The sequence below is a fragment of the Gordionus sp. m RMFG-2023 genome, chromosome 3 (genome assembly GCF_954871325.1).
Source record: "Gordionus sp. m RMFG-2023 chromosome 3, tfGorSpeb1-WG-v2, whole genome shotgun sequence".
In the NCBI taxonomy this organism is placed as follows: domain Eukaryota; kingdom Metazoa; phylum Nematomorpha; class Gordioida; order Chordodea; family Parachordodidae; genus Gordionus; species Gordionus sp. m RMFG-2023.
The window spans coordinates 44,051,313-44,066,396 of record NC_088777.1 but is presented as its reverse complement, the minus strand read 5'-3'; the positions used below and the strand labels follow the sequence as shown (position 1 = coordinate 44,066,396).

The window sequence follows — 15,084 nt, the reverse complement described above, 5'->3', positions numbered from 1 at the left end:
CCCACAATTGTAAGAATATGTCAATGGCAATATTCGATTGCAGAACACATTGGTCCTCAATTTGTAAGATGTTGGATCAATCATTAAGTTTGAAAGACTTCTGTAATGAGTTATAAAAGCATGTGAAGTCATTTTTCGGAAGATGATTGGTGCCAAATAAAGAACCTTACTAGTGTATTAGTTTCTTTAAAATTAACAGCATTAAGATTAAAATCAGAACAATTATGTTTATCTGATTTTATGGTATTGGATTAGATGCCGATTAGATATAAAAAAAATTTAGTCATTTTTCATATGAAATATTAGAAAACATGAAAATTCGAGAGCAACATTATTTGCAAAATAATGTTGTATACATTTCTATACATTTAGAACCTCGATTCAAGTTTTGAGTTTTGAGCAAAAATAAATATCTAAAGACCATCTTATGGATTTATGGCATATGCAAAACTCTATTATTTGCAATATATTAGAGGCTACAACAATAATACCTACTGGTTGTAGTGAGAGAAAAAAATCAAATTATCATCAGATAGAAAGGAGGATCAATGCCTATTGCATCTTTAATAGACAAATTCTCGGAAGTTAAGATAATAAATATAGATATAAATATTTTTAAATTCTGGAAGAAAATTCTTCAATATATCGAGAATTATATATCTTGTTTAGAATCGTCATGGCTTTACCGGCGACACAAGATCAATACTTTACTATTATAAAGATAACTAACTAAGGTAAGCGTACGTGGATTTTCACCTTTGAAATATATATCATCTAATTTACTTGGAAATCTCAAGGATGATATTTTAGAAGATATTATGAATGTGCGATTGAATAAAACATTTGAAATATAAATTATTTCATTTTTAAATTTTTTTATCTGTAAATTATGAATGTGTATATATTGAAGTATAATAATAAATGAATGAAAAAAAAGTTTTATTTTGAATCATTTTTTTTATTTTCCCTGAACCCGAACCCTTTTAAATTTTATTACTGTACCCGAACCCTGACTGGACCTTTTTTTTTTGTCGAAGGGTTCACATCCCTGACATCTTCCCATTATAATAATTGTATTCCAAATAAGGACACAACAAATTATAATATTGCAATATTTCTCTTTCCCAGTATATTTATTTCTCTAGAGGTACAATTAATTTCTCTCTCATGCCAAGCGATCTCTTTCTCCTTTATCATTAATCTCAGTTACTTTCCCATCACAAATTATGTTATCACTGTCATTTATTATATAGATTTGAATGGTATTTTGAGTTTTTTTTTATTAATTATTTTTATTTTTATTTTTAGTAGGCATGTTACATCATTGTAAGTTTTATTTTACAATATTTTATTTTAATGTTTAAGGTCTTATTTTATAATGACATGAAAATTGGACATTAGGTATATTCATTTTTGAGTAAATAGAAAATTATATTCGCATATGTATATTAAATTTTTCACACAAAATAATGTATACATTGTTTTTTTAAATAAAATTACATAGAATAATATATACATTTTTTTTATATAAAACGACATAAAATAATAAATAATCGTTACACTATCAAAATACTCATATTATTATCAAACCCCAACGCTATTGCAAGTCCCCCGCCCCTTGCAACAATGAAAAACAAAAAAATTTATCAAAAATATTAAAAAAAGAAGCTGGTTCCAAAAAAAACTAATTCTACAGAGAATCGACTCATGTCTATCTAGGCCTTAGTTAATTAATCTTCTAATCTGGAGATATCAAAATGTTTAATTATTTATATATGAATAATCCCCCCCCCCCCAGAATCAATATTTGGAATGGGGGAAATTTATCACCCATTCAAATTTTACAATTCTCGTAAATATCATTTTAAACTAAATAATATTCCTCCTACAGACCCCCCCCCCCATCCCCCTCTGCCCAAAATATATACAATATATCATTTTAGTGAAGAATTTGAAAGAAAAATTAGTAAAAGTCAATAGTTTTTTAAAATAACGGCTATAATTATAAAATTCTTTTATAGAAATATTTTAATTTCAAAAAAAATTCAAAACCCCAAATTTTTTTATAAAAACTTAATATAGCCAATGTCCTATAAGTTAACCTAAATATGTCCTAAATAATCATGAAAAATATATATGCTTTCGCCCCATCCCTTCCCTTATCAAAATTCTAATCACCTATATGTAAAATTCATGGACATGTTTTTTTTATAAAATTTTTTTAATGACAATTCACGTCTGACGCATCTTATCATTATTGATCTCTTCACACTATCAATTCTCACTATGAAATCATTTAAATGAGCGAAAAGAAATACAAAGAGGTGTATAAACATATATCACCTTGGCATGTTTACGCATGTTCGTGGAATACAAAACCAACTAAATTATATACTCTGGCACTAGGAAGTTTTATCGAAGAATATTGCAACAAAGTAAACTACTATACTTATATTTTAATATTTCTCTTGCAAGATTCAAATTATTGAATTAAATGAAAATACCTCAAAATTTGATGTTAAAATAACATTTGATCATCCTTACCCACCTACAAAAATTTTATGGATTCCAGATTTAGTATATTATTTTGAAATTTTTTAAAATAAATTATAGCAAGGTAGGTACCCATCATTGATGGCAAGCAGTGGAGATTATTTAAGAATATGGAATCTTAACAACGAAAGTGTAAAGATGGAATGTTTACTTAATACAGTAAAATATAAATATTTTTAAATCTTTACTTTATAAAATGTGTTTGCATGCAAACTTTGATTATTTGATTTAATCTTAATAAAGGAAAGAAAACTAGAAAATAAGAATGTTATATTAATTTAATATCCTTTTGTATTAAAATATATTATCTAACTAATTTTTTTTCTTAATGTTTTTTTATATTTTCTTAAATATATTGATTTTTAATGCATAAAAAACATGATAAGATATTTATATAATTTTTTTCTTGACTATTGATTTAAATATATATATATATATATGAGCTTCTTTTATAAAATAAAAATTAACTTGTAGGGCTAGGCTAAAATCATAATAAATTAAAAAAATATGCTCTGAAGACAAATAATTCATGAGGCAGTGGTTATTAATGGAACATACATAGTCATTTTATAACACTACATCTCTTTTGTGCGAAATTTTTGAAAAACTTACTAAATTATCAATATTTGACCAAAAAATGTTTTATCATAATTGATATTTAATAAATAATATATATGGGTTTATTATAGTGTAACCTAATGAATTGATGATGCACACAAAGCATTTAAAATAGTAATTAGCAAATTGGAAAACAATTTATAATTATTAATAAAAACGTAAGCTGGTTTGCTTTTATCAAAAATGCTCAAAAATTAGTAAAACAAGGGATAATAAAATATTTTTACTTGAAAACATTATGATTATTATACAGGGTTTAATAGTATATTTGCAAAAAACATTAAAAAAAATAAAACAATATGTATCATAATGCTTAAAAAATGAATGATGATCCAATATATAATATATAACAAAACAGATGTAAAAAATATATTATAATTTTTAAAAATTTGATATTTTAATTTTCGTTTTTTTCTTTATTCTAAATTTCTACATTCTCTTAAAATATATTTAAATATAAATTATATCTTATAAATTTACCTTAATTCATATGTTGTTCCAATCTCCAAATATTGATGCATCTTATTATAATGATTTTAAAAGTTATAAGGAATAGTAAATTCATTAAGAATTAATGTTACATTATAAACGATTTGTCTTATATTGGGGATTGATTGATTGACTGATATTTGCTTTTTAATGCTCCAAGGAAATTTTCTACTGGGTTAAGCAGTGGTGAATAGAGTGATAAATATTCTCTTCACTCTTTAAAGCTATCAATGAGATGGCTTTTATGATTGATGCATTGTCCATAACAATAACAGCATCATTTGATAATATTAATAAGTTCTATCATATATAGAAATAATAAACTTATAAGGTCCTTTGATGATTTAATAAAGTATCACAACTTTGATCCCATAGTACATAATATACTTATATTTTTACCCTTAGATGCTGGGACCTTCACTATTGGCATAACGTCATATATACACAAGTGTAAACAGACACAACATGTAAATTTATGCCTGTCTCATATAAGAAAAATATTCTTTATAGACTAAATTTGGCATATATTGATAGCACCCAGTGTGTTTCTCCTATCATTTTTTTTTCCTGTTTGTCCCATCCTATTTTTTAAATATATTTATTTATAGTTCCTTCGTTTTTAGGAAATTTCGGTGGTAAAATTTCTATATAAATCTTTAATTGCAAATGTATTATTAGCCATTAAAAAATTTATTATTTCTCTCTGTATTGAAAGTGTCTTTTTTTTACCTCTCTTTTCAATATCTTTCAAAGAGTCTCATATGATTTCAGGAAATGTTTCATGCCTTAATTTATTTATAGACGATAAAGGCATTATATACTTTGCAATATTCTTCATTTTTATTCACTCTCCCCAGTACATATAATATTTTTTTTGCTATACCTATTTTTTCCTTATTCCAGTTTTTATATTTTCTTCTTGGAATATCCAATTTTAATTTTTTTGAATCAATAATAGAATCACCACTTAAATAGGGGGAATTGATATTATGGGAATTTTTTGTAGTTGATATATTAGGTATTGAATTAGATAAAAAAAAATCAGGAATTTATGAAAATCAATTTGTATTATTTGTGCTAGATAAAATTTATTGTATATGAAACATTTGAAAAAAATATTAAATTATATTTTATAAAAAGATTTAAGTTATATAAAAATTGTAAATGCACAAATATTACAATAAATGTTATTTATTAATGGATCATCATTTATTTTGTAAGTAATGTTCAAAAATATAAACACACATTGTTTTATATCTTTTTAATATTTTATTTTTTTGCTTACAATTGACATTTATGTATAAAATTTATAAAAGAATAAAGATTCTGATTTTTGTGCTCCAATTACTTCATTTGACTGGAATGAAGTAGATCCAAATTTAATTGGGACAGCCAGTATTGATACTACCTGCACCATTTGGTCTATTGAAGTATATTTTATTTATTTTATTATATATCATTTGTAAAAAAAAATATTTTTTTTGCTACTAATAATCTTAAAATAATTTATAAAACATTTCAAGGTATTTCTCTAGATAACACTAAAGGTATTTTAATTAAACATTAACACTAAGAAAAAATTCTGAACCTTTAAAAGAAAAACAAATGAAAACTCAAGAAATTATTTTTAAATTAAGCAACAATACTATAATCACAATCATTCATTAAGGGCATCAAATATGTTACACATTTTAGTAAAATTGGGCTTCCTGCCACACTGCTAGATCTATTAATTAGAAAAATATGGTTATTATAACTAAAATGATCAATGTTATTCTGACATGCTCTATTAATGCCATTACTTGATACAAACAAGAAAACATTAAAAAATATAGAGAACTGCTCTCACATTTATACGAACTATATATCAAATAAAAACCCAAATCCCCACTACATTTTAAGATTTGAGTTAAAGAAAGCTTCCCACAAGAAAATATCAAAAACAGGTAACATTTATGGGTGAAAAATTGTAATAAAAATAAATCAACATCTATGAATGGATCTTCATCTCAAGATGATTTGCTACAAACGTTTCTTTAAAATAAAAAATTGTCATAAACAAATATATTAGAACTATCATATAGTATTCCAAACATCCTACTTAGCTTCTCTAAAATCCTAGGTTAAATGTAGAAGAATTATTTTAAATTATTCCTATTGGTTGATGTAGAGAATAAAATACTCAGAATTTTCTAATATTATATCTGTAGTGCCGATTGTTCTTAACCATAAAATTTATATTTTACCTTATAAAATTAATTTGACTGGGAAATATTCTCAAAAATAAAATTGAATAGTAAATTAGTATTTTTTGTAAATAATTATCTACATGATAGATAATAAATGATTTTATTTGTTTATTTGGATATATCTGTAAATGATGGAATAAACATTAATATAGTTATAATTTAATTGGATAGAAAATAACATTAAATCACCTATCTATAGTTTTTATCCTAAATTATTCATTTTATGTTTCAGTTTAGAGGTATTGGCATAAACTAGACTTATTTACATACTATTTAATTTAAAGTCATTAATTTTCGAACGATAGTTGGTACCAATGTTAAAAGATATAAATTTATAAAAAAATCTAGTTTTGATGATAAAAATAATTGAAAAATTCATAAATAGCCTCAAATCAACTTTTGAAGCTAAAACTTTGCTACAATATTGGAGTGGCATAGCTGATTTAACAACATTATATCTTACATAATTCTTATATATTTTATATTATTCAAATTTTTCTATTATATTACCTTCAAAAAATAGAACATTCTTACATTTTTATTAGAACTAAAGTATATCCACACAACATAAAAATAAGTTGCTTGTTGCCAAAATTCCATTTTATTTATTTTGTGAGGTATGATGTTAGATTTTGTTTGATTGGAAAATAATTTCTTCGAATTTTGTATAGATTTTGTTGCCATTTTTAATTATTTTGAGATTAAGCTTAATCTAGTGTGTACGAATTTCATAAATGGTGCGCTTATCAATGTTGAGTTAAATGATATTAAATCAAATTTGAAAGAAATGAAATAATATATATCGAACACTACAATAAATTAAAACGATTGTAATTTAATCGATAATTACGAGTAAGTTTTGTATTCTAATGTTTTTTGTCGTAGACTAACTCCCACAAGCAACATATTGCGAAATACCTGTGATCGTTTCTTCATTCCCAATATTAAAAGATCTAATAGTAAACATCGATAAAAATCAATAGAACTTGACCCATTTTGTTTTTAATATCTATACCTAAAAGAGTGGGTTATATCATATTAATGGATGATTTCTTCTATCAATTTTGTAATTAGTATATATGGGTTGAAAATCAACAAAAATTGTTACCATTTTTGAGGAGTTTGTTATTTATTTATTTTTTACAGCTCTAACATTTTATTAAATTCTTATTTTTTTATAAATACAATGGTTAGACAGGTCAAGAAATTAATAAAACTTCCCCATTGGATTGTCAAAATAATAAATTATCAAATTCAAAAAATGTTAAATTACCATTAACCCATTTTTACGCGCAACATTATAAAATTAGTGGTGCTTGCCCTTTGATTAATGATAACATAAAATGCGACATGTCGGCTCAAATGAAAACACAGATAATAGCGCATGACAAGGAGGTATTTGATCTGGCGTTTAGTGGTTGTGCTGGAGGAAGGGACATGTTTGCAACAGCGGGAGCTGATGCCTCTGTCAGAATATTTGATCTTAGACATTTAGAACATTCTACTATAATCTACGAACATCCCAAAGGAAACTCACTTGTTCGCTTAGCCTGGAATAGAGAAGATTCTAACTATTTAGCCGTTTTACCTTCTGGGGCGGATGAAATATTGGTAACAATCTTTATATATATAGTGAATAAAATTAACAATTTGTAAACCCTAAAAATTATTTTATTTATCTTAAGATTTTGGATATTCGTATGCCTTTACGACCAGCTGCTGCAACGATTAGATCGTATTCTATACAAAATTCTGATCACCTTATTCAAATCGATGAAACATCCACTCATTTAAATGACAGTTCTAACCTTTGTATCGATCAAAATCGTAAAGAAATAGCCTCTATTAATGCTTTTGCGTGGGCCCCTCATTCGAGTTCTCATTTATGCACCGTTTCCGATGATAAACAGGCCATGATATGGGATATTCGGAAAAATAACGCTGATATACAAACCAAATCGCTAAATAATCTTAACTATGGATCTCCCTTTCAAACCACACATTTTAATCAATCAAAAGAAGATGCATCACCTTTATACATTGTTCCTATTTTAGCTTATACCGCCATAGGGGAAATTAATCAAGTACAATGGTCAATTTCTCACCCAGAATGGATATCTATTTGTTACGGAAATATTTTAGAAATGTTGAGGGTTTAGATTGTAAATTTTATTTGGATTATTTAAATATTGTTTTAAAAAAATATTTATTTCGTAATATAATTAAATTATAAAATTACAGATTATATGTAATAAATGAAACTAGTAAAGTTATTTTTATATACGATTCCTAATTTAGCATTTGATAGAAAATTTCTTTTTCCTAATTTCTAATAAATGATTTGCTATTCTTCAAATTAGGGTTCGGCAATTTTTAAACTTTATTTAGCAGAAATTTTAATAGAAACTTAATCGGACCCGAGTTTCCGAAGGGACTTTGAATCGGCATCTGGTTAATATTATCCGGAATTTGGTGGGTTTTCCGTCAATTTATATCTGTTTAGTCTATGATCGTAAAATGTCCAACCAAACAATTATAAATTTCTTAACCCTAATTTAGGTCAAATTTTTTGATATAATTATCAATCAATAACCTAGAATAACATCATAAGTAGTATTTAGTTAGACCTTCATTTTAATTTATTTTGATTTTAAAAACAGAGTTTAAACCCTATTTTTTTTAAATCAAATATTTAATTTCGTATTTTTAAGGTAACATAGCCCTATATGATCTCTTATATTTATAAAATAAATAATTAAACACCCACCACCTTTATTCGAGCAAACCTAAGATAATCAAAAAAAATATTTTTTTCGATTATTTCATCAATAGTTTGTTTTTTAAAAAGACTACAAAAAATTATTTATTTTACAATCAAATATTTTGTTAATATATTATATATAGAAAATTTTTGAAACAATTACTAGAGGAGAGGATATTAAATAAAGAGATATCTCATATATGGTATACCCATTTTCGTAATATTTTTACATCTGCATTTTGCATCGCCCTTTCTTTTCATTGAAAATAGGCCAATGAGCCATTTGATATTATATTACCTAATTTCCATCTCTGGAACCTTCTATTGCACAAAATAGCTACTAGAGCTTAAAATCTAATCATTTTTCTATAACTAATGTACAATAAAAATGTTTTACAACCCCATTTTTTATACATTTTTATTCTATATTACATGCTCATCACCCACTTTATTCTACTTAATGTTTAAAAAAATTCGATTTAAGATTTCATGTTACCGATAAGCAGGTAACAAGATATAAGAATTTTAATAAATTATCTAGGTAGAGCTTCCTCATTAGACCTGCGATTTCAAATTAAATATTGTATAAAATATATAACTGAAAAAAAAACACTTTGATTAAATTTTTTACTTAATTACTTTAGAACAATGATATTCAATAGTGAATGTTGGAAGTGAAGCCAGCGGATATATAAATTACAGGTTGTCTAACAAATTTAGCAAGCATTCAATAATAAATTATGATTCAATCAAATGAATTGGAACAAAAATGCCATAATTTTATAAGAAAATATTATCCCCAGGTTATAGCTATTCTAAGGTTTTGGGAAGATCGAATATCAGCATCTTTCCATGGTAGCCAAAAATTTTTTTATCTTATTCCAGGAACTAGTGCATGGTAGTGAGGGGTTTCTCTATCATCTGGTTTACGCTGAATTCAGCATTAACCATATGTTCCCTAAAATATAAGATTACAAAATTTATTAATTTTTCCCAAAAAAATATAGAATAGTATTTTTTTAGGGATGTACCGATAATTTTTATCGGAATGGGCCGATATTTCATTATTTTTAAATATTGGTAATCGTATAAATTTTCTGATTCGATATATTGCCATTTTAATATTACAAAACTCATTTCAAATTTCATTACATATTTGTTTGTTACTTATTATATAAATGTATTTATGTTAACTGATCATCATAATATATTTAAATGACTTATGATATCGTATTGTTTAATTATAAACGCTAGATGAGTAGTGATACTATTACGATTAGTATATTTACAGAATACAAAATCAGATATGAGATCTGATTGGCAATTGGCCGATATAAATTAGATATTGGTAATATCTGATCAGATCGACCTCCAAAAAGTGGTATCGATACACTCCTAGTTTTTTTTAATATATATTTAATTTCTTAATAATTTATTAGCATTTTAAAAATATCAATTAGCATATAAAAAGTAATAATTGAATTATGTCGTATTAATACTTTCTTTGAATTCATGGGGATTCTAATCTCAAATTTATATCATTTGCTGAGGGCCATTTTTAAATTTGGAAAATATGATTCCACTAGAATGTATTACAACATCTTCTAGACCATCAACCTTATAAAATTCAGGCAATTTTAATTTATATGAAAAAATACAGATGTTTTTTTAAAATATATATTAATTATTGAAAATTCTCTAAACGTATTTTATAAAAAATACTCGTGTGAATTTTTTTGATCTTATATTAAAAATATGAATATTAAATTTAATACTGCATTGCTCTCAAATGCCTGTGTTGAACGATTATTTAGTACTGCAAACCTTATACTTTCTGATAGCCGTTCTAGACTAGGGGATGACAATATAGAAAATTTATTGCAATAAAAATTAAATTGTCATATTTTATACCAATATTTTTTATTTCTGGAAATAGAGATATTTTAAAAAAATTATTAAATTACTTAAAAAGTAGCTTTTAGCACCTTTTTTAAAGTAGCTAATACCACACTACTTTTTTGAAAAAAATAGCGGTAGTGATGTAGCGCTACTTTTTTTTGTAAAATAGCGATAGCGAAAACTACTTTTAAAAGTAGCATTTAACACAATGCAATTAAATAATGAACCCTATATGGTCAATTCGGTATTTAAATTAATGTTTCAGAAGATTCTTATTAAAAATCAATTATTGTTTCTAAAGCATCAGCGACCAGTATTAATTTGATGCAAAAATATGATACCATTAATATATTTCTAATCTAAATCATTTATCAGCTTATTTTATAAATAACTTAAGTTTTTTTACCACCATTTTATAACTTCGACTTTAGATAATCCTGATTTCATTTGAGTGGTATATTTACTTGTTTTCATACTAAAGCTTATTCTTAATGCAATACAGTTTGCACATGGAATAAACTATATGTTAATACAGTTAGAAATAAATATAAATAAATTATGTTCTAATATGTTAATTTAAAGGGTTAGGGTCCATTTGTAAAATAAAATAATATACCTATTATAAAGAATCTATTTTTCTTGATTTTTGCAATATTTTTTATGTCTTAAAACTTCCTCAGTAGTATTATTGGTCTCAACAATTTAGAATTATAGTTATTTAAGAAATAAGCAGCATAATAGATGAGAGATCAAGGCAAATGTTCATTTAAATAATATCACAATGATTTTACACGGTCAGGTAGATCCGAACCAATTTTATAAATTAGACATATGTTAGATATTTTACCTAATAAATTAGAAGAGCTTGAAATGTGAGATATTTTTTATATAAATTAACAAATATTTTCTTTCAAAAGAAAAAATAGAATAAAGCAGTTAATCCAAAAATTTATTAGCTTTTTATATTATGTATACATAATTAAATTTTTTCATTATAATATAATATTTTGTTCGTTACAGTTTTTTTTTTGCTTTGAGATATTTTGATAATAAAATTAATGAACGATAAAAGTAATACCTTTAATAATGGTGATACTTTTTTTGAATGGAGGTAACTCAGCACGTTAAATTGGATTGACCCTGGATAAGATTAGGTAGAAAAGAAGCATGAACTCTCGACAAATAAAAACAAAACTGATTTCGCTTCTTTAAGTAACAACACTTATAAATATTTAAAAAATCGATAATGATCTTTAAGATTCTTGTAATAATGTTCTAATAAGTTTTTTTTTGAAAATAATTTTTAAATACTTTTAATAATTCCCCAAGTTAAAGTTTTTATTTAATAATACAATTCTCATATCTTCTGCGCCAGATGTACGTGTGTTTAGCATAGTGGAAGCTGTGTCTGTGTTTAACACTAAGCGTTCTTGTTGAACTGATAAAATTTTTGAAAATCAATTGTTAAAAATAAATAACAAAAAGAACATCTTGTATATTATTTTTATTTAATTTTTTTTTCATTATCTCTGGAGAAAAAAATGTTATATATAATGTTTAGTATTAGTTAAGCGTTCTTTTTTTACAAGTTAATATGTCACTAACTCGTATTAAAGTTTTTGGGATAAAATATTTCCCACCCAACCATATTTTTAATATTTAAACCCGCCAGCCCATGATTTTTAAGAAAATATCAGCCTATCGTTTTCATTTTAGCCTGCCCGCCAATGATTTTGAAAAATAATATCACTCTCAACCTGCTATGGTTGAAATAAAAATGAAACACTCCTAATTGCCACCCATAAAAAACCTAAAATTTTTTAATAAATATATAAATTCCTTTCGTAAAAATATAAATGAAAAATTATAAGGAAAAAAATTAAATTCTCTGATGGCAATTTTAATTAAAATTAATCTCTTACGGACTTTTATCGAAACATCAACATATATTTTTTAAAGATTCAAGAGCTCAATCTCCATAACTGTTGAAAGTAACTATTTTCTAATTCATTCGCATGCCTTAGTATATTAATAAATAAATAAAATGTAAAAACGCTCTCTAACGGGTATATTTTGATTAATTTTTTTTATTATATATTTGTTTAAAATAATTTACATATGTTATTATTCACCATAATACATACTTTCAAATACGTTAATATTATTCAATCTTCAAAATTAATTTTCTCTTTTACTTCATAATATTATTTTACTATGATGATATGATGCAAAAATGTCAAAAACAATTTGAATAATTAAGTTAATTTCCCGAATTTCGTAATGTCTGCTTATTGTTAAAAGGCATGGAATTATTTTTTCGACAACTAAATTTCCAAATTTTTATCTCAACAAAATTATTGTAAAAGTTCAATTAATTCTGGACCAATGATATTTCTTTGTGAATTATGTTAAAAGTTTATAATATTAAATCATAGACCTACAGGCCCGGCCATATTTCAATTTTTTTAAATATACCCGGGCCATGCCTAAATTTTTTTTTATTAAATAAAGGCAAGGCCGTATATTTTAAATCGCCATTATTAGCTATAATAATTAAAAATAAAAATAATATAAAATTTGGGTTGGGCCTGAAAAATATTACCCGGGCCGGGCTGAAAAATTTTTTTTTAAAAAAATATCCGGGCCGGGTTGTGCAAATGATACCTCTGCAGGTCTCTATAATAAATAAAAGTTTTATTTTTTAATAAACTATCATTTTCCATGGTAAAAAAACTCTTCAAAAGGGGATAATTAAAACTAAAAATTTATGACACTTTTTGTATTTAGTTATTTCAATTCTTTAAATTATATATTGTATATAACTATAAACAATAACCTAATGTCTATTGCATAGTCACCTGCAACAAAACTAATTGTAAAATATGATTTTTTTTAGGGGGAAGTTGAGAATTTTATTTTTGAAAATATCTAGTAATTTTTTCGTTTTTATCTATTAATTCTTTATGATCAACGAGTAGGCATCAATGATATAGAAAAATGATGTTCCGTATTTGTTGGTTATGTATGGTTTGACATTTATAATTTGTATTACATAGAGGAATGCAATTAGAGGTATTGCTCGATCATTTTACTCAATGCCTCTTAGTTTTATGGATTTTAAAACCTATCCACTTTCTTCCGATCTCCCCTACTTTTAAATTTTTGGAGTCCCTTATTTTAAAACTTCCTTTTCATCTCTTATGACTTTATTATTGAATTTAGTTTTTTTTAAATCTATTAGTTTCAATTTACAGAATTTTAGCGAAAATTGAAATTTATTAAGAATATCAAAAATACTTGCCTTCTAAAAAATGTTATGGCAGGTCTAGACCTGAAAAAATTTTTTTTACCTCGTAGTTTTTGACGATTTTGGGCCAATAAATTAATTTATTAGATTTAATAAGGGCTTGCAAGATATATTAGGTAGGATTGTAATTTTTATTTTACGCATTTTTATTTTCATAATTTGAATCATAATCGTATTGTTTATTATAGTTATTAGGATCGTAGGAATAATATGCATATAACTCAATGTCAAGATCTTCAAAATCCATTTGATATAGATGAGGGGCAGAGACTTCGGCCAGAGTGTCATAGGGATAATTTTTATCATATATATAATCATAGTTAAAGTCATAAAACTCGTTGTAAAAGTAGGTTAGATACATTTTTTGCATAACTATATAAGATTTCTTATCAGATTCCTTCATTAGATTAAGTTTTATTAGAATATTTTTAAGTTCATCTTCGTGGGGTATAATTGGATTGCGCATTTCCTTTTGTTTCCAACGAGCATATTTTTTTGGATTGAATTCTATAAAAGGAATATTAACAAATTTATTAAAAGTATTAACTTAGTTTATATTTTTTTTTATAAATAATTTCTCTTATAAAACATATTTTAAAAAATTATCCTACAAAAAATTAAAGCAAACCCTGCTATTATTTATTACTAAGTGAAGGCCTCATGGAGTAGTTTGCTTCCCTTTGATATATTATTAATTACGATATACAATATTTTATATTAAAATATATATGATATAATTTTTTCTTAAGTTTTTATTGCTCTATTATGTTCAAAATTTTATATCGTAATAATATCATACTACCCTAAATCATATTAGAATGCCGAGCTATTAATTTTGAAAGCAATATTTATCCTTTAAACCTACTTTAATTGATTGAACTTATAATGATTAATTATTCAAAAATGTTAGTTTTATTAATATTGATAAATAATCGAGACGTGATATATTTAAGAAATGGTATTTAAAATCAAATGAAGAGCATAAAAGTCCAAGATGTTAAATATTTCAGCTCTAATGGATTGTTAAGACACTTTTAGAGGTAGAAAAAGATTTTTCACACCTTGCTTTTGCAAAATAATACTTTATCCTATTCATCAATCGTATTTGTTGTTTTATTTTGCCTATTCTTTTTTCTATAAAGGCTCAAATAGGGACTTGTCATTCCAATAATGTCAAACTTTTTTCTAGTCAAAATTTTTGATGTAAG

At 24.9% G+C, this 15,084-nt stretch overlaps 1 protein-coding gene across 2 annotated transcripts; it reads left to right on the top strand.

The window, feature by feature from the left end:
• Positions 1-2,270: 2,270 nt before the first annotated feature.
• LOC135925844 (DDB1- and CUL4-associated factor 7-like) lies at positions 2,271-8,100 on the top strand. 2 transcript variants are annotated; one of them, XM_065461365.1, is made up of 6 exons: positions 2,271-2,435; positions 2,476-2,577; positions 2,614-2,712; positions 4,977-5,090; positions 7,104-7,520; positions 7,595-8,100. In XM_065461365.1, exons 1-6 carry the CDS (start codon positions 2,301-2,303, stop codon positions 8,066-8,068), a joined length of 1,341 nt encoding a protein of 446 aa, XP_065317437.1. In that variant the 5' UTR covers positions 2,271-2,300; the 3' UTR covers positions 8,069-8,100. The 2 variants fall into 2 exon arrangements, with proteins under 2 accessions (XP_065317437.1, XP_065317438.1); XM_065461366.1 differs by having other exon boundaries at positions 2,299-2,435; positions 2,618-2,712; positions 7,595-8,098.
• The last annotated feature ends 6,984 nt before the right edge of the window (positions 8,101-15,084 follow it).

Excerpts from the sequence above, each read along its gene's own strand:
- LOC135925844 (XM_065461365.1), top strand. The coding sequence starts at position 2,301 with ATGAGCGAAAAGAAATACAAAGAGGTGTATAAACATATATCACCTTGG. Across the intron at positions 2,578-2,613 it reads TTTTATGGATTCCAGATTTA|CAAGGTAGGTACCCATCATT; the intron begins GTATATTATTTT and ends AATAAATTATAG. Across the intron at positions 2,713-4,976 it reads TGGAATGTTTACTTAATACA|AATAAAGATTCTGATTTTTG; the intron begins GTAAAATATAAA and ends AATTTATAAAAG.